The 26,335-nt window shown below is 41.0% G+C and overlaps 1 protein-coding gene and 1 long non-coding RNA gene across 2 annotated transcripts; one reads left to right on the top strand and one right to left on the bottom strand.

Annotated features, from left to right (window-relative positions):
- Positions 1-1,306: 1,306 nt before the first annotated feature.
- On the top strand, positions 1,307-6,152 carry LOC129148872 (uncharacterized). The gene is made up of 2 exons (XR_008555870.1): positions 1,307-1,411; positions 5,582-6,152. It is a non-coding gene; the product is annotated as an uncharacterized LOC129148872 (long non-coding RNA).
- Positions 6,153-18,321: 12,169 nt separating this feature from the next.
- Positions 18,322-22,807, bottom strand: LOC103305316 (phospholipase A and acyltransferase 3-like). The gene is made up of 2 exons (XM_054714348.1): positions 22,304-22,807; positions 18,322-18,402 (listed from the first exon to the last, which is right to left on the bottom strand). Exons 1-2 carry the CDS (start codon positions 22,805-22,807, stop codon positions 18,322-18,324), a joined length of 585 nt encoding a protein of 194 aa, XP_054570323.1.
- Positions 22,808-26,335: the final 3,528 nt, after the last annotated feature.

Genomic DNA, 26,335 nt, shown 5'->3' on the forward strand with positions numbered 1-26,335 from the left:
AGTCCTAAGCCAATACCACCTTGTATTAATTACCATCTCTCTATATAAAAAGCCAGCAACCATAACGGCCATAACTACCGGTCACTATGATGCCCAATGTGGCCAGCGAACTGGCCGGATCAGGGCATGGGGCCGGCTGGCCAACCTCGAGGTCCCTCCCCCTTGCCAGCCTACACCTGGTTGGCTCTCCCACCCCAATCAAGAGCAGAGCCAGCTGGCCAAATGCCCCTTCTCTCCCCGCCCCCCCTCCCCCCCCCCCCCCCCCCCCGCCGGCCCCGCTCCCGATCAGCCCGCCCCACCACAACAGGCCTGCAGCCCCTCCCCTGGCCGGCCCCACCCCAGATCAGTCCCCACACCCCGATCAGGGGCAGGGCCAGCTGGCAAACCACCCATGGCCCCTCCTCCAGGCCGCTGGCCCCTGATTGGCACTCCCCACCCCATTCAGGGGTGGGGCTGGTTGGTCCACTGCCCACGGCCCCACCCCCAATCAGTCCCCCAACCCCAATTGGGGGCAGGGCCCGACGGCCAATCGCCTGCAGCCCTTTCCCCCAGCTGGCCTGGCTCTGATCAGCCCCGATTGGGGCAGGCCGGCCAGCCAACCTCCTGCCATCTCCTCCTCCCGACAGGCCCAGCCCAGATCCGTCCCAATTGGGGCCAGGCCGGCCAGACCCCACCCATGCACGAATTGATGCACTGGGCCTCTAATAACTTTATAAAAAAGTATTGATATCTGGAAGAGCTAATTCTCCCACCTTCTTCCTCTTTAATAGTGCTATTCTTAGCCTGTGCTCATCAATATACATTTAGGATCGATTTGTCAAGGTCTTTGAAAACCTCTGTTGGGATTTTTATTGGAATTGCATTGAGTTTACAGATCAATTTGAGAAAAATTGACATCTTCATAATATTTTCTTATCTATCAAAATAGTGTGTCCTCATTTATTTAGGTCTCTTTTAATGTTTTCATTCACTCAGAATTCAATTGTGCCAGATACTACTTCAAGGGGCAAAAACTCTTGTCCTAACAAAAAAATACATTCTGGTATAAGTAAATAAAATAAGTAAAATAGGTAAAAAAAAAAAAAATAAGTGAAAGAAAGCTCAGAAGGAAGCGAGGAAACTGACCACATGCCTATCTGAAGGCAGAGGGATATCAAGTTTAGCCAGTTTCATCTAAGAATCTGGGATTGGCTGGAGTACAGACAGCAGAGGCAGGTGTTGTAGGAGATGAGATCACAAAGGACACAGGGACCCACTCACATGGGTCAGAGTGGGGCCTGGCTGATGAGCAGAGGAGGGATGTGAACCGACTGTGCCACAGGACTCCCAGGGCTGCTGTGTTGAGAACCTGTGAAGCAGGACGTGGGAAGCGGGAGGCCATATATGAGGTTCCTACAATAATCGAGATGAGGTGTGATGGTGGCTTGGGCCAGACTGGTGTCGATGGGGTGGTAAGAAGTAGTGCCAAGAGGATTTGCTGACGGACCAGATGTGAGGTGGGAGAGGATCAAGGGCTGACTAGTGCAAAGCTGTATGCCTGAGCAATGGGAAGGACGCCATTGCCACTTACCAAGGTGGGGAAGAAAAGATTGGAGAGGAATGTCAGGAGCTCAACAACAGACGTGATAAGTTTGAGATTTCTAGTGGACAACTCAGAGGAGTGCTCTGCGGCCGGATAGATACAGAAGGCTGGAGTTCAGAAGAGGGACCCTGAACGAAGTTATCCATGTGGAAGTCATCTACACTGCATCAGTTAGGATTCCAGTAGAAAATAACGGCATAGCCAAGTTAGGAATAGTTAAAGAGGGTTTCTTTACAAAGGGGTCAATTCTTAGAGGTGGGCGTGTAGGAAACACAAAGAATAGCGGGATATCTTGGGTGTCCCAAATACCAAAGGAACAAGGGAGACAGTTGTTATAAGAACGAGGAAACAGAGAACTGGATGCAGAGGGCAGGCTTGGGAGGAGTCTTCTTTGGTTAAGAGTTCTCACCCAGAAGGAGCTGAGGGAATAAATACTCCGATGTCACTCTTCTCTCTCCCCTAATATCCTGCCACTGTTCACCATTGTTCACAACCAACCAGAAGGCACAGAGAGGCCTGTTGATAAATTACATACAAGCCACCTTCCGAGGCAGAGGCCAGGATGGAGAAAGACGGAGAACAGATCTGGAGGGAAAGAGAAGATTCCCGGAGCAAGCAGATTAAGATGGCATTTAAAGCCACGAAACTGGTTGAGATGACCAGAGAAGGCCTGTAGACGGAAAAGAGGTTCAAGGACTGAACTCTGGAACATTCCAGTTCTGAAAAGCTGGATCGATAAGGAGGACTCGGCAAAGGGGACTGAGAAGGAGCCACCAGAAAGGAACTCTAGAACAGCAGGGGTCTTAGAAGTCAAGTGAATAAGCCGCTTCAAGGAGGGAGTGTCCATACTGTCTATATGTCCAGTAAGATGAAGCTGAGAACTGCTCACTGGACATGGCAAAGCAGAGGCCTCTGCTGGCCTTGACAGTGGGAGGGGGACTCCACTGAAGTGGGTCTAAAAGGAAATGGCAAGAGAGAAATCAAAGAATAGAGAATAGATAACTCTTTCAAGGAATTTTGCTGCCAATTATAAAATTATACATAAAGGGGCTGAGGGAAATGGGTGGTTGCTGAAAGGGAAAGTGGACCAAGATAGGTTTTTTTGTCTGTTGTTATTAAGATGAGAGGAAATAATAGCCTATCTGTATATTAATCGGAATGATCCAGTGTAAAGGGGAAACCATTGTGATGAAAGAGAGAGGTGAACTGCTGAAACAATACCCTGGAATAGACAAAGGATGGGGCCTGAGGCATACAGAGAGGACCTGAGTTTATTTAAAAGCTTGGGGAGTTCATCTATAGGAGTGGGAAGGGTGGTCTAGTGTGTGAGTGCAGGTGCTAGCAGGTGTACAGATGTGGGGGAAGTTTGTGGAGGATGTCTTTTGATTGCTTCAATTTGCTCAATGCAGCAGAAATCAGGGTCATCAGCTGATAGAATCTGGGAGAAGCTGGCATTTTGCAAACAGAGGAAAAAATACAAGTAGTCAACTAACTTAGTAATCATCAAAATTTGTTTTGCTTGCATACTTCCTAAATAATTTTGAAAATATGTCTTCAAACCTCTTAAGGTGACAACTAAAAATTTTTTATCATAAATTTAAATCACTGTAAAGGATATAAATTCACTTGTATAACTAGTTGAGAAGAATTTTGTTAAAGCAACATTACAGAATTTTTTAAACTTGTGAGTTATTTGTCAAAATCCCAAAGATTATCGAATTAATTTTTATAAATATTTTATATTATCAAAAATTATTTTTTGATGATCTATGAGCTGACAACTCATTAGTCCTTGTTCAATTAATTAAAAACAAAGAATTGGAAAATAACTGAGCTATAATAATAAGTATTAATCAATAATGGATCATTCATTTTCTCAACACGTACTAATATTTCAAATGGTTTATTTATCTGGTTTCTTACACTGGAGCCATGCACCATAGTGAGATTCATAATAAGAGATGAAATGCATCATTAAAAATTTTGATTTTCATAAAGAAGAGAAGGGCAGGTGTGAAAGGGGACCCAGGAATCTCAGACATTCTCAAGCCAATTAGTTTCAGGAAAGAGTATATCTGCAAAGTGACTCCCTTGCCTACATGTTTCTTAGGAAGTATTCATATGATATTTTTAAATAAAAATTGTGGCAAAATATATGTAACATAATATTTTCCATTTTAACTACTTTAAGTGTACAATCAATGGCATTAAGTACATTTACATTACTGTACATCAGTCTCTTGCTTTTAATTCTTTTGAGTGAATACCCAAAAGTGGAATTGCTGGATTACATTTAATTCTATGTTCATGTTTTCATTTTGAAGACAGTGATCCAGGAGAATGGGAGCAAGAATGGAGCAAATAAATCGCATTTCAGGGCAGCAGTAGGCCCAGTTGAGATTAGCAATCCTGAATTTAAAGTCAAGTGAGCCAGCATGTTGTGTTATTTTATTCTAGCCACATTCACTTGCACAGATGCAGGTATAGGGTAGATGGAGTGTTAGATATAACCATGATTTTAGGTAGGCAAGGCCAGCATGTTAAAGCAATGAATATTCACAATCTAAGGGAATAGGGTTTATTATACCCATTTTATAGATAAGAAAGTAATACTTAGAGAAAAATGTAATATGCATAAGGTAGTAGAATGGGATTCAAACTCAGGTCTGTATAATTTTAAACTTACGTTCTTTCTACCTGCTAGTCTCATTGCAGGCAGAAAGCAGATGTTTCTTCTATGTCTCAAATGCCCAGGGCAGCGCTACTCTCATAGTACCCACTCAGGAATTTGTATTGAATAAATACTGAAATGATGCTTTAGGAACCTATAGATTCTTTAAGGTTATTTAGCTAGAAAAAAACAACCCACCTTTCCTATCTAATTAGTTCATCTTAGGTATTGATCACAAAATGGCAGAAGGAAAGATCTATAAAAATGAACCTAAGAGATAATCCTAATAGTTTTTATTATTGAAGTTCTACAAATTCTTCATCACATTGGAATAGATCAAAAAAGCCAACAGAAGACAGAAAATAATGAAATGAAGAGGAAGTCTCTTAAAATGTATAGTATCCCTTGGCCAATGTATTTATTCAGGACCAAAGAAAAATCAAAACCATTGAGGCTCAAGTTTTTGTTAGAGCTTCTCCACATCTTCCTGGGCAGAAATGTTATGGAGAAATTTGGAATAAGCTTTTCCAATTAGAAAAAGAGGAAAAATGTGCAGAGGCATATCTGAGAATGGTGACAGGTAGACAGGCCAGGTCACAAAGGCTCTGGGAGGAAATGTCCCTCCATCCCACAAGACCCTAGGATGGCCTCTGGGGCACAAACAAGAGCAGGAGGCTCTCTACATAAAACTTTTGCCAAGATAGGATGGAGGAGTCAATAGTCGTAGCCAAAATAATATGTCACTGCTTGCTGAAAACAGGTAGGAAAAACTACACTGTCACCTCTTCTGGGAAAAGCAAAAATAAAGTTGTATTTCAACCTTAATTTTCCACCTTTTGGGCAAAAATAAAAGGAAAATTACTTCTGGGCAATACTGCACATATTATAAAATAATGAGCCATCCTAGGAGGTTGCGTAAGAAGCCGAGCAACCAATGGTCTTCTCTTTAGAAAAGAATAATGCAGTAATTTCCTTTAGAGTAAACCTTCAAAAGAAATGCTATCTCAAAAAGAGATACACTGTGAGACACCATCAGGGCCATCTAAGAATGCCATGCTTATCTCTATTGAAGAGACAGTGCAACCTTTGGAGTAAGTGTGGAGCTTGGCATTTGGGAGGCTGATCTGATTGACTCAGGGCTCCATTGCTGCCTCCGGCCCTCTCTACTTGAAGTCATTTCACATCACTTTCCTTCTTCTCTTTCCTACCTCCCCCCTCTCCTTTTTGTTTTAAATGATGATTCACTGAACAATTCAACAAATTTTTCTGTGAAGCCAGTTAAGATGATCTTAAATGCTACCAGCTCTAAGACTTGCTTCTATTTGCAGATGCGGCCCCTCTGTGTCTGTGTCGGCAGAATTCTAAGATGGCCAACAAGACTCCTGCCCCTGGTGTATAAATCCTGAATAACACCCTCCCCTCGAGTGTGAAAGGAACTTGTATAAGACAGAGGGGTTAACAGATGTAATCAAAATTTCTAATTAGTGGACTTTAAATTAATGAAAGAGATGATCCTGGGCAGGTCTGGTCTAATCAGAAGAGCTCATGCGAGACAGCAGAGAGATCTGAAGTGATTCTCCTGCTGGCCTTGAAGAAGCAAACAACCATGTTGTGAACCGCTTGTAGAAGAGGCCATGTGGCAAGGACCCGAGGGTGACCAGAGTGTCCCTGACCAACAGCCAGCAGCAAGAAGCTGGGACTTCAACAACTGCAAGGAAGAAAATTCTGCCAACAACCAGTGAGAGTGGAAGAAGAACCTAAGTCTCAGAGGGGATTGAGCCCTTGCTGACAGCTTGAATTCAGCCCGATGAGAGCCTCAGCAGAAAACCCAGCTAACCCATACCCAGATTTCCGATCCATGGAAACTATGAGATAATAAATATATGTTGTTTTAAGCGACCAAGTTTGTGTAGCAGTAGAAAACTAATAAATCTTTCCTTGGCTTTCAAGTTCAATGACAACATCCCTAATCTGAGGCTTTGAGGTGTGGTAAGGATTTATTAGGTAATGTGGGAGAAGAAACTAATGAGCTCCTTCATAAATGTCTCTATTGTTTTAGTTGAGGGCATGTGATAGTCATTCCTGCAGTTCACCAAGTGTTTCCGTCTCTCCCTCACTCTAGACCCCTGACATATTCTGTACTGTCTGTCCCTTTGGTGCAGTCCTTGTTGAAAGGACCATGTGGATTATGTTGGTAATGTGTATTACTTCTGGGTCAGGGCTGTTGATCGATGCAAGATGCCCCAGAGCTCTCTTTCTCTCTGCTCTAGTGCCCAGCAATGCTCCTGGTAGCCTGGCTCCTAGAATGAGGTTATGTGGGGCAGAGCCTATCTTGCTGAACCATGATTTCACTATGAATCTTGTTATTTGAAGACACAACTTCACAGCTGCTTGTTACAGCAGCATAATGTAGCTCATGCTGACTTAAATAGGAAATTACTAAACTACATAGCCAAAGGAAACAACCAGATACACAGACATGAGAAGAAGATAGAATATATAACCTCTTACATGTTTCCATATACCTAAATTATTTCCACTCCTCATTGTAAAAAAGGACACAAGTGAATGAAACAATAAAAGCCTTAAGTAAGTACAAGCAGAAGAGAAAAAACATGAGAACTTCAACCATCTATGGTTGAAAAGCATGAGGATCCCAGAACCCACTAATGTCCGAGAGGCAAAACCAGTGAAGTGGCCGGTTCTTTACTCTCTGGGAGGAAAAGTGGGGGAAGCTCTTCTTGTACAACTTTTCTGAGGACAAATGTCGTCATCAGTCTTTGGAATTTCCATATTTCTTTAACTCAGAGAGCATAGAGGGCAGTCCTCATATCCTGCTGAGCAAGATTGTCAAAGATAATTTAGAAGGAATGCATCTACCCAGAAGAAACAAACAACACAAACAAAAGGTCTGATTTTAAAAATGTACTATCACAGGAGGAAAAAAAAAAGATGAGCATTAAAACCCTGCTTTTAAAAGGGAGAGAAACAACATCAAGTAAATAGGAAGTGGTGTTAAATATCAGTTTTAAGGTCTTTTTGAAAACAGTCTGGATAGTTTCCGTGGCAAACTCTAAACAGATATTAAAGATAGAAGTTTTAATAAAATGCTCTTTAGGAAATGTACAGAAATTCCATTCTAGAATACTTGGATTTTGAAGATAAAAATACCACAGGTTCTGTGAAGAGTGGGATACTTAAAGCAGACATGTATAAATTGAACTAACCTTATGTATAGCTTTTCAAAGTGTTATTCTGTTCAGACCACATCAAAAATGCATAGCCAAGGAAATGGACTGAGGAGGGAAAGAGATCTCCAGACCTTAGCACCCAGTGACTCTGGACCAGTTATTATAGAAGTGACTAGATTATATTTCTTGGAGAGTTAAATTGGATCAAAAAGATACATCAACAAGCACTAGAGGTGGACACCATTTCTTGTGAACATTTTCAATTTGAATATATTAGCTGTGTCTATATAGTAAGAGGAAATGAAATACTAAGGCAATGATTTGGTAATTTAGGCCATAAGCTTATATTTACAATGAAAACATAAAGTAATTGTGACAAAAGAGGTTGTTAAATTGAATCACCGACGGTAATTGCTTCAATTGCCCCACTCCACCTTTTTTATAGATGTGTAGTCATAGCCTTTGGGAGCGATAAGGATTTTATGGGTGCCTAAATGTTGGACTTATGTGCTAAGGGACACATTCCTAGTGATAGTCCAAAAGCTATTTTGGGTATAAAATACTTGCCTGCTAGTCATATGCTTGTCTCACTCCAATGCTAGGTGATGTTACCAGCATATGCTTCCATAGGCAAGCTGGTTGCTATATTTTTCAGGTTCTATCTATATTTCCCTGGACTTGTGCAATGAAGTCATCTGGGTGATGGGAACAAAATACAGCATTCCTTAAAGAAATGTCATCCTGCTCTCACAGCACAGAGAGTTAAAGTTTAGGGTACATTCGAATGCATGTAAGTGCATCAGGTTTAGCAAATGAATGATCTTAACACTAAAGAGATACTAACACAGGCCACCAATGACCTTTCACGTCCACCCTAAGTTGTAAAAAGGTGACATAAGAGGTAGTTGGGGTGTTTTGAAAGAATCATTTCCTTTCTAGAACCAGTTATCCCCCTTGGTTTCTCAGCATTTCTTCTAAATAGCAAAGCTGATGCTTTATTAGTTAATCAATAAGACATGATACAGAGTATGGTTATCATAAAATAATCATACCCTGGAGCATTTTGAGGCATGAGCCACTTGCTTCTAATCAGATTGGGCTGAGATTACCTTTGGATAACCACACTCTTGGGAACTGTCTCATTTCTATTATGAGCACATTTTATAATAGGGAGAAATGTACATTTCTGCAGGAGGAAAATGGAGTTGGCAGCTTATACCTAGCAATCATTTCAGTTGAGCCGAGACACATTCCTCTTTCTGAACAAAGTCGAAGTATGTTGCGTCTATTCAAGCGATGTCAGAGAAAAGAGGCAGCTCCTGTGCGGTGAGGGTAAGGCAATACAATGGAAACTGTGTGTTACTGTGGCACTGCAAGTTCAAATTATATGCAAACATTCAGAAAGGGCATCTGAAACTTGGCATGCATGTTTATAAATGGCACATTTTGAATCTGGAGTGGGTTTAGGTGTCTAGGTTACAATAACAGATGATCTCCAATGTAAAAGTGGAACAAAGCCTTTCTTGAACTTCCTACAGAGAAAGATGTTCATTTCTGTTTCAATTATAATCCCAGGCACACTGGAGATTCTGTTAAGAGCCATTTCCCTCTAGTATTTCTCCTTATCCTGACCAGCCAAATTTTTAACCTAATCTTATATATTGAAAAGTTAAAGACAGAAAAGCTCAGTGAGCCATGAAATACACTTTACAACAACGTGCACAGCACTTACCCCATTGGTCTAAAATGATGGAAAAATCTATTTAAAATGTCAGATGAACATACCATAGGCTGTAGAGATTATTATAAACTCTTAGAGCTGTCCATTTTAATCCTATTTTCCTATGCAGGAATTTTAAACATGGGATAAATGATAAAGAAAAAATAGGTGGTGAAAATACTTATGCAAATTGCTTTGTGATGGAAGTGATTATTTGTCATTAATAATGAAAGTAAGATACAAGAAAGTCGGACAATATTATTGCTATATGGGTCGAATCAGATAATACTTGTGTTAGCCTTTGTTAGCTATATAGGTCTCATAATAAGACAAAATTATTTCAGGTTGATCTTTTGAATGAAAGGAGAGAAGGTGGAACACAATCCTGGGACATCATAAAGGGAAATAGTTTCATTTATAGATTTGTTACATTAGAATTAAATTTAGCTTCTATATGGAAACCCTGCATTTGATTAACGATAACCCTTTTCAATGCTGGTTATTTCAAGAGCCTGAAAATATCTGTCTTGGATCCAAAACTTGCATAATCCTTCCTACTATTTCATTTCCTTAGAATTCTACTTGGTTTCTGCAAAACAGCTAGGGCAGCTGGGCTCCTGTCTTGAAAGAAATGAGGCCTGGCCAAAAAGAAACCAAGCAAAGATTTTTACTCATCATTAAAAATTCAACTTCCAGAACTAATATGGAAGAGTTCACTTTTAATTATTCAGAGAGAAGAAAGGCTCTCTACCTCACCTCAGATTTCCCCCAGTTGGTAGATGACTCGTATTTTCTACTCAAGTCTCATTTTGTCTTGTCCAGAAGAGTCCCAAAATAGCATGTAAACTGTGGTGCTACCTCACACATCCCAGAAGAAAAGTTAACTGAGGGCCATGTAAGCAGAGCTAGACTGAAAAAGGCCTGGGAAAGCTCATTCTCATCTAGAAGCAGTGACTCAGGGCCCAGCCCTGCCTTTGAATGACATGGGAGTTGTCACAGGTCTGGACCGAACACCCCTCTTAACATCCACTGCCCCATTCGTTCTCTGCAACCTCAACTCTGACATTACCACTTCACCACAAGTTTTCTCTAAGGTCACTGCATAGTCAAATGAATGGCTTTACCAACATTTTCCTTGAGGATTGCTACATTCAACTCTATTAATCACCCAGTTCTTGAAATTCCTTCCTGCTTATGTGACATTTCATCATTTGTTCCTCTCCTACATTCTGCTGGTCTTTCTCTACTTTGCTAGGTACTTTTTCTTCCCTATATAGTAAACATCTTCCCCAAACCAAGAGTCTTTGGTGCTTTGCTCTCCTCTCTGAGAGCATCACTGTGTCAAACCTACAAGTCCAACTCTGACTTTCCACCCATCATTAGCTTCTTGTCTCCCACTAACACTCCAAACTGACAAGGACTGAGCTGTGGTTGGCAAATTCCAAGATGGCTCCCTGTGATTCTTGTCCTTGGTATCCTTTGTGCCATCCGCTCCCCTTCTGTGTGGGCAGAACCTGTGACTTGCTTCTAGCCAACAGAATATGGCAAAGGTAAGGAACTGAGCAGATATTATTAAGGTCCCTAATTAGTTGACTGAGTTAATCAAAAGGGAAAACATCCTAGTTGGGCCTGACCTAATCAGGGGAGACCTTTAAAAGGGGGTACAGGCCGGCCCTAGCTGGTTTGGCTCAGTGGATAGAGCGTCAGCCTGTGGACTGAAGGGTCCCGGGTTTGATTCCAGCCAAGGGCACATGCCCGGGTTGTGGGCTTGGTCCCTGGTGGGGGGTGTGCAGGAGACAGCTGGTCAATGATTCTCTCTTATCATGGGTGTTTCTATCTCTCTCTCCCTCTCCCTTCCTCTCTAAAATAAATAAAAATATATATTTAAAAAAAAAAAAAGGGAGTATAGGCCTTACCTGAAAGAAAAGCCTCTAAGCAATAAAGACACTCTCTTATTGACCTTCAAGAAGCAAGTGATTCCTTGTGAACTGCTTAGGGAAAGAACAGCTGAGGCTTCAGTCCTGCAATCACCAAGAACCGAATCCGCCAACAATCTGGATGAACTTGGAAGGGGACTCAAGCTCCAGATGAGAACATCAGCCTAGTGACACCTTGACTGCAGCAGGTGGGAGCCTGAGCAGAGGACCCAGCTAAGCTGTGCCCAGAAGCCTCACCCACAGAAGTTGTGTATTGCTTTAATATAATATGTTGTGGTAATCTGTTTTGCAGCAATAGAAAACTAATACTCTAACCTCCCAACTTCCTTACTATTGTCCTCTCAGGTTTAAAGCTTTAAAGTTACCTGTGACTCCTTCCCTTCATCAGATAGCAAGACTTGTCTTTTTTCTTGACCACTATCAATTGAATTAGACTTTATTTTATTCAAACCTCTCCGGACAGTGTCCAGCTATGGGTATGCAATGATGATGAAATAGGCATGGTTCCTGCCTTATGCCCAGTGGATAAAATGAACATTGGACATGTAATTACAAGGTTCTCTGGGAGGGCTCTCGGGGGAAGAAGAGATACAAACTGTTTTTAAGAAATCTAGCCCAGCTGGGGGAGGAGGCAGGGAAGGTCTTACTACTTCAAGCCTGAATTACTGTGCCAGCCTTTTAGTATCTCTCCCTGATTCTCACTCCTCTAGGCAGTACACATGGGGTTACTGGATTTACTTTTCTCAAAGATATCTTAGAAATATTGGCCTCTGGTTGAGGCTTTCAATGGCTCCCTATTACCTCATAAATATAATAAGCAAAATAGTAATAAGGGTGTAGCAAATGTCAGTTGTCCGTTATCTAACAAAAGCCCAAAGAGGTTTAAAGCTGAAGCCACAGAAGTGGCAGAAACAGGGTTGAACTCCCTGTAAGCTAACTGAATCACATGTTCTTTTTACACTATTGATGCTTATTTGATACTAGTGGCCCAGTGCACGAAATTCGTGCATGGGTGTGGGGGTGTGTGTGTCCCTCAGCCCAGCCTGCACCCTCTCCAATTTGGGACCCCTCAAGGGATGTCTGACTGCCCCTTTAGGCCCGATCCCACTGCAATCAGGCCTAAACAAGCAGTTGGACATCCCTCTCATAATCCAGGACTGCTGGCTCCCAACCGCTTGCCTGCCTGCCTGCCTGATTGCCCCTAACCGCTTCTGCCTGCCAGCCTGATCACCCCCTAACCACTCCCCTGCCAGCCTGATCACCCCCTAACCACTCCCCTGCCAGCCTAGTCACCCCTAACTGCCCTCCCCTGCTGGCCTAGTCATCCCCAACTGCCCTCCCCTGCAGGCCTGGTCGCCCCTAACTGTCCTCCCCTGCAGGCCTGGTCCCCCCCCGCAAATGCCCTCCCCTGCCAGCCCGGTCACCCCTAACTGCCCTCCCCTGCCAGCCTGGTCGCTCCTAACTGCCCTCCCCTGCAGGCCTGGTCTCTCCCAACTGCCTCCCCTGCAGGCCTGGTCCCCCCCAACTGCCCTCCCCTGCAGGCCTGGTCCCCCCCAACTGCTCTCCCCTGCTGGCCTGATCGCCCACAACTGCCCTCCCCTGCTGGCCATCTTGTGCTCACATGGGGGCAGCCATCTTTGACCACATGGGGGTGGCCATCTTGTGTGTTGGAGTAACAGTCAATTTGCATATTACCCTTTTATTAGATAGGATTGTAAAAAAAAGTTATCTAACCATGAGTATGAAGTTATAGTCCACAGAGGAAAAGCACTTAATTTATTTTTGGCCTTTATCTCAGGAACATTTTGATTACTCTACATGCTTAAAGCTAATCTAAGATCAATATTTGGTTAATACAGCTGGTGTCACAGCCTAATACAGTGAGGGTCCCATTTACATTTGTGTCTAAATTAGCTACCAAAGAGGAATACAACATCAGTACCAGGTATTGACTTAACTGATGCTCTGGCCAGCTTCCTTTTATACTGGGCTCTGCTACTGTGCTTTGAGTTTTAACAAGACACAGCTTCCCTTTTCCCCAAAGAATTGCCCTCAGGAACCTCATTGGGAAGGCTGTTCCAACCTTCCACACTTCAGCTAAACTTCAGCCAATGACTGGCTGAAACACGGACCCTAAAAACCAGTCCCTTGCCTCCAAATGGGACCAATTGTGAGGTGCTAGAGCTTTTGTGTGAGGTTGGACTGAAGCCAACTGCCTGCTGAGAACTCATTCTTGGGTGGCTGTCTTCCCCTGCCCTATCTTGCTTCCTTTTTGCCCTTCCCCTGAGAACAGTTCTCAAATCAATCACTTGAACAATTCCCACCTCAGGCTCTGCTTTTAGGGAACTTATTTCCAAACAATAAACTATGCAATGCATTTCTCATTTGGTTCTGTGAGCCAGCAAAGGGAGCCTCCAGTATCTGCTAGGAAATCGGCCATGGAGTCTCCCATGGTGTCCACCACCTTCTCCTCTCCCAGTCAGAGGTCCTCACCACTGGCCAGGAAACTGGCTGAATGAACCCCACTGCCGAAGGCTCTCACTCTGAGTCAACAATGTCTATGCTAAGGATGCTGCGTTTGGCTGTTCCTCAAACTGCTAGTCCTCAAGGTGCCACAGCTCCCCTGGCTTTCAGCCAAATTGGTAGAATAGCCTCCACCTTCACTTTCTGGGCATTGGGACTTGTAGGCTCCACAGCAGCTCTGCTTGTGCCCAAAGATTCAGGAGTTCTGATTTCTGGCCTTTATTTTTCTAATCCTGAGAGATTAAGCTCATTTCTAAGGGCAGGTGGCAAAGCTGATTGGCAAAGCTGACATCATCCCTTTACAATCTTGCAGCCCTATGTCCCTAACCAAATATATCCTTACTGTTCTGGCTAAAAGGCAAGGCCCCGTGGTGTGCATGAGTGTGCAGGGAGGGAGTGCAGCTTTACACTAGTATCTCTGGCATCTGGTTCAAACATGTGTGTTTTTTTAATTTAGCTTTTATTTTAAGCCTGTATCAAGGAAACTTACTTCCTGAAACTATTTTGGATAGAGACCTTCTGTAAAGAAGTGATAAAAACTGTCTTTAAAAAATTCTTCTTTCAATGAAATCTTCCCATTCAGGAGAATATGGGTGAACCTAGAGGGTATTAGGCTAAGTGAAATAAGTTAGAGAAATACAAATACCATATGATTTCACTTATATGTGGAACCTAAAGAACAATATAAACAAAACAGAAACAGACTCATAGTTGCAGAGAACAGACTGAAGGCTGCCAGGTGGGAGGAGGCTTGGGGGACTGGGTGAGAAAAGTGGAGGGATTAAGAAGTACAAATTGGTAGTTACAAAATAGTCATGGGGATGTAAAGTTCAGCATAGGGAATACAGTAAATAATATTGTAATAACTATGTATGGTGTCAGGTGGATATGAGAATTAATGGGGGTATCACTTTATAAATTATATAAATGTCAAACCACTATGTTGTATACCTGAAACTAATATAAAATAATATTGAATATAAAAAGTATTTTATCAGGAAAGTAGAGATTAAAAAACTTCTTTCAAAAAAGTTATTTAAATGTGCTTAAATATACATAGAAATTTTCAAAGTATAATTCTTCTAGGTTTTGCAAAGTGTGTTCAGTTTTAACTGAGGAATTCTAGAATAAAATCCAAGGATCTTCCATTTCTCTTTCTTAGAGTTTTAATGTTTATAATATTATTTTCCCTAATATTTCATTATAAACATTTTCAAGCATACAGCAAAGTTGAAAGACATCTCTTTACCTATACTCTAGATTTTACAATGAACATTTTTCTATACTTGCTTCATCATTTATCTATACATCTATCTATTCCTCTGTCAATCCATCTTCAATCTATGATGGCATTGTAATTACTTTTGAAAGACATTTTATATTTTGATTTAGAACAAAAAAGTCTAAGTGAAAATAAACTCTACCACATATCATCTACTCAACAATAAAACTATTAGAAGCATAATCTGTTATGGTCTTAAGAAGCTGTACTTGACAGAGTGATCTGTCTGGCAAAGGAATCTTAAATTATCTTAAAAACCACAGGTTCTGGGTAAATATTGCTTTAAAGCCATGGGTAATTCAGTCATGAAATAAATTGCATGGAAAGTTGAGCAGAATGCCAGGTAAAGGTTTAAGTAATAATTCTCTAAAGCCCTGGTTTGTTCAATCATCAATGTGGAACACTATTTTTATTTAATCAGGAGGTAAATGTGCCTATTCATTTGCACTTGTGTATGAAGTCAGAAACTGAACTGCACTTACAATATTAATGCACTAAATGAAATCATATATTTTAACACAATGATTTACAAAGATATGAATCACTTCTCTAACATTTTATGACCTAATCATCCAAAAAGTGTTAAATTAGGAGCAATATACGCTGCTCTGTGATGTCATTTTTGATAGGGCTCCAAGAAAAGACCCAGAAGTTTGATTTATCAGAAAGCAGCCATACAAAAGTAAAATTTGATCATGTCAGTACACCCAAAGTAGTTTTATCATTTCAAATAAAATAACCAGATAGTTGACTCAAAGAGAGATTTGGCTGATTTATTGCCTAAAATTACTAGTTCCTTGAGAATGCTACAGGAGGATGGAATGGTGATGAAAACTAAATCCCTCCATAAAAACAGAGCAAGTAGACAGCAAAACCGCAAATCTGTGGACTACATTTACACCCAAACTTGGTGACAAGTTATCTCTATGGACCCCAAAATATAAATGGGTGGGAACAAACCAACAGCAACCATAAAATCTGCTCTGGGAAGCACAGAGAAGCTACAGGGTATCTGCCAGATGAGAATATATCTCAAAATTGTCTACCAGAATTCACTGAAAGCATAGCAGGCCAATCAGAAGACGGCAGCTAAAACTGGCAGGGTTTTACCTAAGGAACCTACTCGGCACTTCTGCATGAGCTGGGACAGGGAAGACAATACTTGTGGGGCCCCACCCCTGAGCTGAGGGAGATGAGATCTGATGGATACAGCTTCCCTTTTTATCCTCCAGACAGACAGTTCTGAGGCACATTTTATAAGACTCTCCAGGGTCTTATAAACCAGGGTCTTGTGAATCAAGCATTGGTTCCACCAGTTGCCTATAGCAGTGGCCAACTCCACAGCATAACCTGTGTTGGCTTTCTCTCCTTCTCTGTGATCTCTCACTTTACCTCCCTGGAGTCTTTCCCTAAATAAAACATCTACATACAAGTCTTTGTCTCAGGCTCTGCTTTTGGGAGAATCAGTATTCAAGAAGGAGAAAGGATTCAATTGTGTTGAATTCTGCCAAGAGGTTGAGGGCCCACAGGTTTGTGGCAGATGGGATTCCTGGGGACCCTGACAAGAGCAGTTTCAGAGGAGTGATGGGGCAGAAGATCGATCGGGGAGGCAGGAGACAGTGAACTAACTGTAGGTGCCTTCTCAAGGCTCCAAATCCTGTGGATCCTTGACCTCTCAGCAGCATCAACACAGTTGACTACTCTCTTCTTTTCGCCAGTGACTGGGGAGAAGAGAAATGAGCCAGTAGCTAGAGTGGTATGAAGAGTCAAGGAAAGGCTTTTTTAAAACAAGGCAGCAGTAGCCCATGGGATGATGAAAATGTCCAGCAGAGAAGGAAAAACTCATGCAAGAGAGAGGAGAAAGTTGAGAATAGAGGGGGCAGGACCTCAAGCCCAAGCGTCAAGGTTGGCCTTTCATTCCTAGAAGCAGAAGGAAGGAAGAGAACATATAGGAATGGAGGTGGGTAGGTTTGATGGTTTATGGGGGAGAAATAAGGCAATTCATATCTGGTTGGTTTATTTTCGCAGTGAATTATATTGTCAGGTCAAAAGCTGAGGAGAGCAGGTTTGAGAAAAGAAGAGTGAAATAATTTTGGAAACTAAGAACACAAACATATTAGACAAGTGATTGCTGAGTTGTACTGAGTGCCCATTTATTTATTTCACTGAAAAGATTGCTAACTCATTTCTATCCTATTTTCTGGGCAGATGGCTTTTTAAGGTCCAGGCTTATACCTGGCTACAGTTTATTTATAAAAACCATTTTTTTTACCAACATGATGGAGTTGGAAAGAAGATTAAAAGGAAGAAGTGCAAGATAGAAATCTCGCCTCTGAAATCAAAAGCAAGGGGGCAGTGAAGGCCAGTGGCAGTGAAGGCCGGCCGAAGGACGACTGCTCCAAGGAGAGCATGTCCAAGGGGGAACATTTAATTCAGGTCACACAACTGGCTCAAGGTTGTCACTGTCCATCAAAAAACTATTTCTGCAAATGCACAGATGATTTTTCAGAAACATAACACTTTAGAATATACATTTTCCTCCAAACAATGTATTAAACAGAATGATACGGTTTCCCCTTAAAGAAATAAAAATTGTATGAATTTATTACAGAGGTGGAGGTGAGACTTATTAAATAGCTGTAGGCTTCCAAGACCATGAGCCTAAATTGAGAAGTTAATAAGTACCACGCTGAGCAGTGACATCATTGTTTCCCTAGTTACCCAATGTGGAGGCAGAAATGAATAAACTAGATATAAATGCAGTATCTAATAGGGTGGGAGCATTAGAACTTTTTATGGCCATGAGGTTGGTAAGCCTTGTAACTCAAAATGTGGTCACTCAAAACATGTAACCAAAAAATGTCATGGGGCCTGTCAACTCATTGCTTATGGCATTGGCAAAGTATGTTCTATATTCACTTGGTAGATACTAAATATAGCTGGTTCGTTGGCTATACCTAAAATCCCAAATTAGGGCTTTGTGGATATGTCAACACAAAAACATACTCATATTTTGTATTTTACACAGAGTTAGCAGATAACAAGTATCTAGTAAATATCACAAGACTTAAAAGTATATATGTGCTTATTTATATAATAAGCATGGTTCATTCCTTTTAGTTAAATGACACCTTCTTTTCAGACTCTACTCTAGAAAGCTGAAACAATCCCTTTCCTACCCTGATATGAAACTCAACTTCACTTTTCCTTTGTGCTTATCATAATATGTAACAATCAAACAGTCCATTTTTTAAGGTGATTGTCATTGACAGTCATCTTAATTGCTTTTTGGAGTAACTCTAATGAGTACCTTAAAATGATTATTTCCATTTTAGCATTGGCAAAACTAAAATACAGAATGATTAAAAGTTCTGTGCAAACTCAGCTTTTACTGTGGTTGTAAATACTTTTTGTTTCAGGGGCCAAAGAAGACAGCTTCTAAATGGTGTCTTATCCTCACATCTAGGATCTCGACAATTGTATTTGAATGCCAAGCCTGAAATACAGTAACTAGAAGATAAAACAAACTGTCTGTGGCTAACAGACACATTGCCAAAAATTCAGCCTAGGTAACTACTAAACATGCCTGAACAAAAGTATAGTTTCCATCAGAAGTGTAGAACAGGATTTTTTTCTTTGCAGTTTTACAATAATCCTTTTTTCAGTATTTAACAATGTCACACCATTTTAACAATAATTTTTCTAGTTTTCTGTTTATCAAATAATAAGTTTTCAATTATTTGTATGGAGCGTTTTCTTTTTAATCAGAACAATATCTTGGCTGTTTTGTTTTTTTAAGCTTATCATCTACACTAATAAAAGAGAAATATGCAAATTGACTATATCTCCGTGAAGCCCACCAGCCAATCAGGAGTGACTATGCAAATTAACCCAACAAAGACAGCAGGTTAATTTGCATACACAGGTGCAGAGCGAAGACTGAAGACTGAAGACGACAACTGAAGACTGAAGACTGAAGACTGAAGAGGCTGGCTTCTCAACTGCAGAGAAGTCTCAAGGCTTGGCTTCTCTGCTGCGGCCGGAGCGAAGGCCTGGGTCCTGGGTGCCGGAGGAAAACCAGGGCCGACAGCCAAGGAAAGGAAGGCCTATTGCACAAATCTTTGTGCAATGGGCCTCTAGTTCCCAAATAAAAGTCTAACCTCTTTCCAGAATTTTAGGGCTGAGCACTATAGCCATTGATGTAATGAGAATCCATGCACATGAACAGCACATACTTTTTTTTAGCTTTGTAAAGAAAATTAAAAGCAGGCACAGCATGTCTTTGCAATGTGGAAATGGCAAAGAATTGGCTGAAAATCAATTGATATAATAGATCAACTTATAGGATAATTTCCTGGCAAAATATCTTTCAGGAAAGAGAGTTTCCATTATTTTCTCTTATGCTTTTTTTTTTTTCATTTTAATTAGCCCTGATAACTCCTTTTTATTTTTTTAAACTTTATTTTTTATCAGTTGCAAATTTTATCAACAGTTTAAAGAATCAAACAGCTTTAAAAACTTGTAACAAATATCAACTTAATTTGTCACTTCCAACACCACCACCATACTTCCAAGCAACCATTTTGAATTCTTGTAGCAGATTCTGTTTACTTTGTTAGTTTTAAGAAATATGATTATTTTATGACTTTTTAATAGTAGGCATTATCTATAAATTTCCCTGATTAGAAGAGGAGGGTTTAGTTATCTTTTACTTCCTGCTCCTCCACACATATACACACTTTTCATCCCCAAATTAAATGCTATCCTGTCTGTGCCACATAATATACATGATTTTATTTCCTTTCCTACCTAAATTATTTTCTTAAAATTGAACCTGAGGTACACAAATATGAATTATAATTCACGACAGATACTTATCACTGTCTGTGCATGGCCCTCTTTTATTTATTTAATTAGCTGTTTTTAACAGTGCAATTAGCGCCCTTGAACTGACGACACATGAAAGCTAGAGCCTTAAAAATAACCTACCTGTAGCCATCTTCTCCCCACCCACAATCAATCCACCTTTCGGCTACCATTTACCTGATTTAACCATAGTCCTGTATCTTGTGTTTGTCATTCCTTTACTTTCATTTTTATATAACTTCATTACATCTATATGTATTTCTACATATAAACAGAGCCAGTAGATAAAAAGTAAATTTTGGGAGTTCATTTTAATGACAAACTTTGTAATTAGGACCAACCCTTTCACTAAAAACAAATTGAAACACTAGAGAAAGTAAATTTCATATAAAGTACATCGTGCTGAATATATTTGAGATTTACTTTTTCCACTTATGATAAAATTACTAAAATTCATCCAGACATTTTATCCATCTGTCACTTAGGTAAATCTAGTTTTCTGGATTGGTGTTCTAATTTTACATTTTTTCTCTTACTTTATCTTCATCTTTTTATTTTATAAACTTCCTGGGATAATTCCTAAATTCAACCTTCTGTATCTATCTTCTAATTCATCTAAACCCCCTTCATGTCTGTTATCATAACTTTCATTTCCAAAAGTTTGTTTCTTTGATCTCTGAATGTTTTATTTTTAACATAGCACCATGCTCTTCTTTTATGAATGGAAAAGCATCTCTCATTTTCTGAACATCTCAGTTGTACTGACTGTTTGCTCACACCACAAGTTGTCCACTGAAAGTTGATTAGAAACTGCACGTTCATGTGGCTTGTTGACTGTGGTCTTCATTGTAGGGCCATTTAGCTGGGCCTATTCCTTGGGAGGTTCCCAATGTCAAAATCCTCTCCCACAGAGGAATTCTATTTTTTTGCCAGGTGCATGTTTGTTGACAGCCAACAGTCTGGGAGCTGAGAAAGGAAGGGGCTGTTGCTGTGACAAGTGGGAAAGGAACAAAGAATAATGGCTTCATTAACACACAGTTAGTGAAGCCTTAACGCCCATCTTCACCTTCACCTTCCAGAGATACCTGGGTCTTGTAAATGGAGTTTCCGTGAGTTCTCCTAACTGACAGTTTAGGATTGCTTTTCTCTAGTCAGTTAAGTCAGTTCCTATATGTTTTTCAGCTTCCAAAAATTTGAGACTATTGTCCTCCTTCTTCTCCCTTTTGTTTTAGGTTTGTGCCTTTAACTGGAAATTCGACTTAAGCTTTTTAAAGGATTGCCAAATAAATTTAACAAGCATGTATTGAGCACCTATCATGTGCCAAGTTCACAGATCCATCCCAACATTAATGGATTGGTGAGCTTTGGGCTTTATTAAATGCTGAACTGGAATGATAGATGCTTCTCAAGTCTTTATTGTTCTCCTGGTAACCACTGGGCTACTTTCTCCAGCTCTGAGGTTCCTTGTTTATTCTTTTCTCTCTAGGGTACCATTAATTCTTTTCTTCATCTTCTATTGACTGAAAACATCTTTTCTCGTCTTAAATTTCCTTTTAGATTTAAGTGCATAATGTATTTCTGAGTCTGTGTATACTTCCCACATAAAAATGTCTCCTTTACCAATGTGGAATAAATAAAGATGATTTTAAACTCTGTCTAGTAAGAAAAACTACCTCCAATTAGTATTCTAGCTAAAAATGGCTCATCTTCCCCGCTATTGGGCTGTGCCAGACTCTTCCTGTGTCATAGACCTGGTAATAGTGACTCAGAGCTATTACAGTTAATCACTTAATATATTAAAAGGTTATTATTTACTACAGCTCACCACATACTAAGAATTTTTATATGTGTTGGGCAGTATTGCTTTCTGGCGGCATAATGTCTGAATTTCAACTCCACCACTTATTAGCTACATGACTTTGTATGAATTACTTTTTTGTGCTTCATTTTCTCATTTGTAAAAAAGAGCCATATAATGGCACCTCCTTCGAATGACTTTTTTTTTTTTTTACAGACAACTGTGTCTTTAATAGCATTCACAATAGGCCTTATTTCCCCAAATAAAATCTTCCTGTGCTTTTATAGCTCCATTTAAAGCAGCCTCAATGGCCTAGCTGGTGTGGGTCAGTGGTTGAGGGTTGATCCATGAACTAAGAGGTCTCTGGTTCAATTTCCAGAGGCTTGATCCTCAGTAGGAAGCATACAGGAGGAAGCCACTGATGTCTCTCTGCCATGGATGTTTCTCTCTATTCCCTGCCCCTTCCTCTGTCTCTGGTTGCCGCTGGCATGATTTCTTTTCTTTCTTTCTTTTAAAATATATTTTATTGATTTTTTACAGAGAGGAAGGGAGAGGGATAGAGAGTCAGAAACATCGATCAGCTGCCTCCTGCACACCCCCATACTGGGGATGTGCCCGCAACCAAGGTACATGCCCTTGACAGGAATCAAACCTGGGACCCTTCAGTCCTCAGGCCCGACGCTCTATCCACTGAGCCAAACCGGTTTCGGCTGGCATGATTTCTTGACCTCACCGCTCTTCCTGCTAAGCGTCTGTCCCGCAGGGACCTGATGATCTCCGTGAGGGCCAGGCCCACACCCACGAGGCATGTTGCCATGCCGACTTCCACGACTTCCTGAGTGACCTGGTTGCTGTGGGAGACTCTGTAGCGCAGCTCGTTCACGAAGTGCTCACAGTTCTCGCTGGTCAGCTTGTAGGGCATCTCCTGCCCCACCAGCTCCTCCGCCTGCCGCAGGATCTTGCTGGGATGCAGCGGGAAGTGCTTCTCGTCATGCTTGTTATTGACACGGTACGTGTCTGTCCCGGCCACCACGGACAGCAGCTCCTTCTTCACTCTGGCCTTGTTGGTTAGGGCGGACTCGAGGCTGGCCGCCGCCACCCCCGCTCCCGCGATTTCACCTGGAGGACCCAGGTGCACCACGTAGCCATCCCCCACGTAGAGGGCCCAGTGGTTGTAGAAGGGGCGGAAAATCTCAATCAGGTCTCCAGGTTTCGGTTCGGCCTGTGACAGAGCCATCCTTCAGTGCAGGTGTGTCTGCGTGCTGCTGCCTCGGGCCCAGCCTTCTGTGATCAAGAGTTTCCTTTCCCCTCTGTCCCTCCGAATGACATTTTTTTTCTTCTGCAAAATGAATATAATATTATCTCCTCCAAAAAACAATTTTAAAGATTAAATGACAATATATGTTGTCTTTAGCATAGCACTGGGTGCATAGTAGGCATCATGTGCTATTTATTATCATTCTTATAATTATTTCCATCCTCATCCTATTTAACAGATTAGGAAATAAAAGTTCAAAGAAATTCATTTAATTTGTTCATGGCTGCAGAATTAGTTAACAGCAGAGCTGGAATGCAAATGCTGGCAATTCTGATAATACTAACACCTTTTTGTAGAGTGTCAATATAGCATATGTCCACTTTAAAATGTGGTTATTTTTAGTCTTATTAAGTATTTATTAATTGCCAATTATGTCCAAGACAACATGGAGTTCAAGTGGAATAAAATGGACCCAGTTGGCAGGAACAATTTCACAAACAAATGACAGGAGAAAGTGGGGAGGTGTCCACTTTGGAGCAGTGGAGCAGTCTGGCGCAGGTGTCAAAGCCTGGGTGGATGAGGAGGGCATCCATGCAGGTTGGGCCTGGAAGACAAGGGGCAGCTATAGTCCTGGGCAGGATGTCAGAGTCCAAGTGGGATAAAGAGGGCATTTGCATATGGAACGGAGCAGCATGGAAAGGGAGGTTGGTTATTACATACAGGGGAATTAATCAAATAAATAAATATTCAAGATAATGGGAGAGAGATTTCTCATTGTCAGAGAAGGGAATTACAAATATGGAAAAGAATAAAACTAAGATTGACTTCGTGGTGTTGGATTAGAATTGTGGAACAAACTGTATATCTGTTCAAGAAATAGTAGTTTATAACCTACCCATAAGAAAATTCCTGAGCCGACATAGCTTCAGAGTAAAATTTTCCAAACATTTAATGGAGAAATAATGACAATTCTATTCAAACTCTTCCAAAAGATAGAGAAAATACTCCCCAATTTATTTATTGAGGCTAGTATTACAGCAGTAACAAAAAACAGACAAAAATATTATAACAAGAGAAAATTAAAAACTAATTCATTTCATGTACATAGATGCAAAAATTCTAAACAAAATTTTAGCAAACCAAACCAACAATATACTAAAAGGATAGTCATCATAACCAAGCAGAATTTATCCCAGAAATACAGGCTGGGAGAGGTGGCTTACATTAGAAAATCAATCAATGAAATTCATCATGTAAACAAACTAAAAAAGAAAAACATACGATCATCTCAACAGATGCAGAAAAGACATTTGACAAGCTCCAATCGAGATTCTGCTACTACCTTGTCAAGGGAGGCCTCTGCTGAGAATCACAGTTTTAGAGGGAGTAACTTCTATTCTTGAAGACACACAAAAGTGGGACTCCAGGGCCATTCTTGCTCCATGCTGCTAGGGTACATTCTCACTTTCAATGACCTCTTACGTAATAAATACATTATGTTATAGTTTAACTCAGTGTTTCATAAACTCTGTTTCTTAAAATACTAGCATCCTGCCGAAACCGGTTTGGCTCAGTGGATAGAGCGTCGGTCTGCGGACTGAAAGGTCCCAGGTTCCATTCCGGTCAAGGGCATGTACATTGGTTGCGGGCACATCCCCGGTGGGGGGTGTGCAGGAGGCAGCTGGTCGATGTATCTCTCTCATCGATGTTCCTAGCTCTCTATCCCTCTCCCTTTCTCTCTGTGAAAAATCAATAAAATATATTAAAAAAAAATACTAGCATCCTTCAAAATATAAGGCTCCTCTTGTATCCTCAAGATGAGCATTAACATTTTAAAAGTTCTAACTCCAGGGGGAAAAACATATCCAAAATTTTATCTTCCATGTGAATTTTAATCATAGCTGTCCTATCAGGGTGAATTAATCTATATTTGCTACTAAAGCATTTTATTTTGACCCACCCATCTATTATTGCTTACATATTGAATAATATTTATAGGGGTTTAGAAAACAGCATGGGTAGAGCAGTCTGGGGCAACCTCATGGAAGGGTAGCTATTCTTGACTCTGGCTTGCTGCTGGTAGTCTCCTTTAAACACCACTTTTATTATGTCACTCCTTTGCTTGAATACCTTCCTATACATGCCAGCTCTCTACCACCAACATGGAAACTGGCACATTTTCTTAGCTACTATTCCACTTCTTTAATATCTAAATTTTAACTTCATAACAGAATCTAAAATGTTTCCCCCCAAGATTTATAAAAACTGTAAGCTGTCAAGAAAATATTTCAAAATCTCAAAGATATCAGTTGAAAAGATACTTTCACTGGACTCATAGAAGCACTTTAAGGGGGCTTCTCTTCAAATACCAAGAGAAAGCTATGCAGGAAAAATAAATTTCTACTGGTGTTTGCTAACTGCTATGGTCTGAATGTTGGTGTGTTCCCCCACCTCGCGCCCACACCCCCCCCCCCCAAAAAAAATTCATAGTTTGAAATCTTTTTTTTTTAATTCTCACCTGAAGCTATTTTTCCATTGATTTTTTTTTTTTTTTTTTTTTAAAGAGAGAGTGGAAGAGAGAGGGAAAGACAGAGAGAAATATCCATGTGAGAGAAACACATAGATTGGTTGCCTCCTGCACACGCCCTGACCAGGGCCTGGGCTGGGGAGGAGCCTACAACCAAGGTACGTGCCCTTGACCCCTTGACCGGAATCAAACCCGGGACCCTTTGGTCTGCAGGCCAAGGTTCTGTCCACTGAGCCAAACCGGCTAAGGCCATAGTTTGACATCTTAACCCCTCAGGTAATGTCATTAGGAGGTGAAGCTTTGGGGAGGTAATTAGGTTAGGAGGGTGGAGCCTCATGAATGGGATTACCGCCCGCCCCTGTGAGAGAGACAGCTTCCCACCAGGGAGATGACAGCAACAAGAAAGCTGTCCATGAGCCAGGAAGCAGGCCTCACTACACACTGAATCTGCCAGAGCCTTGATCTTGGACTTCTCAGTCTCCAGAACTGTAAGAAATAAATTTCTGCTGAACCACCCAGATTATGGCAATTTTTTTATAGTAGCCCAAACAGACGAAGACACAAACACAGTGTTTCTTTCTATAAGTGTGGAAAAGACATGAAAGGGAACTATCCTGTAAGTGGTGAGTCTATAAAGAAGCTGGGCATCAAGTCATAAACTGACCACAGAAAAACAGTTGGAAACCCAGCAGAGCATTTCCCTCTAGTGTGTCCAGGGGATTCATAACTTATTCTTTGTACAAAGTACTGCACGTCTCGGAAGCAAACAGTTTAAATGAAGTAGTAATATATTTAAGGGCATCTTTTGAAAGTTACAATCCCCAAGGAAGACAAACCATATGAATCTTTCCATTGCAAAAAAGAATTCAAAGACATTCATCACAGCAAAGGAGCAAAACCAATTCTGTATGGGTAGTGTGCTGAATTCACAAGAAGCAGCGTTCTCAGCCAGCCTGATTCTGGGTAAGTAATTGTTCAAT

This window comes from Eptesicus fuscus, chromosome 4, assembly GCF_027574615.1.
Source record: "Eptesicus fuscus isolate TK198812 chromosome 4, DD_ASM_mEF_20220401, whole genome shotgun sequence".
Taxonomy (NCBI): domain Eukaryota; kingdom Metazoa; phylum Chordata; class Mammalia; order Chiroptera; family Vespertilionidae; genus Eptesicus; species Eptesicus fuscus.

Coding starts and splice junctions, on each gene's coding strand:
- LOC103305316 (XM_054714348.1), bottom strand. CDS start 22,807: ATGGCTCTGTCACAGGCCGAACCGAAACCTGGAGACCTGATTGAGATT. Junction 18,403..22,303: donor GACGCTTAGCAGGAAGAGCG/GTGAGGTCAAGA, acceptor ACTGTATTTCAG/GCTTGGCATTCAAATACAAT.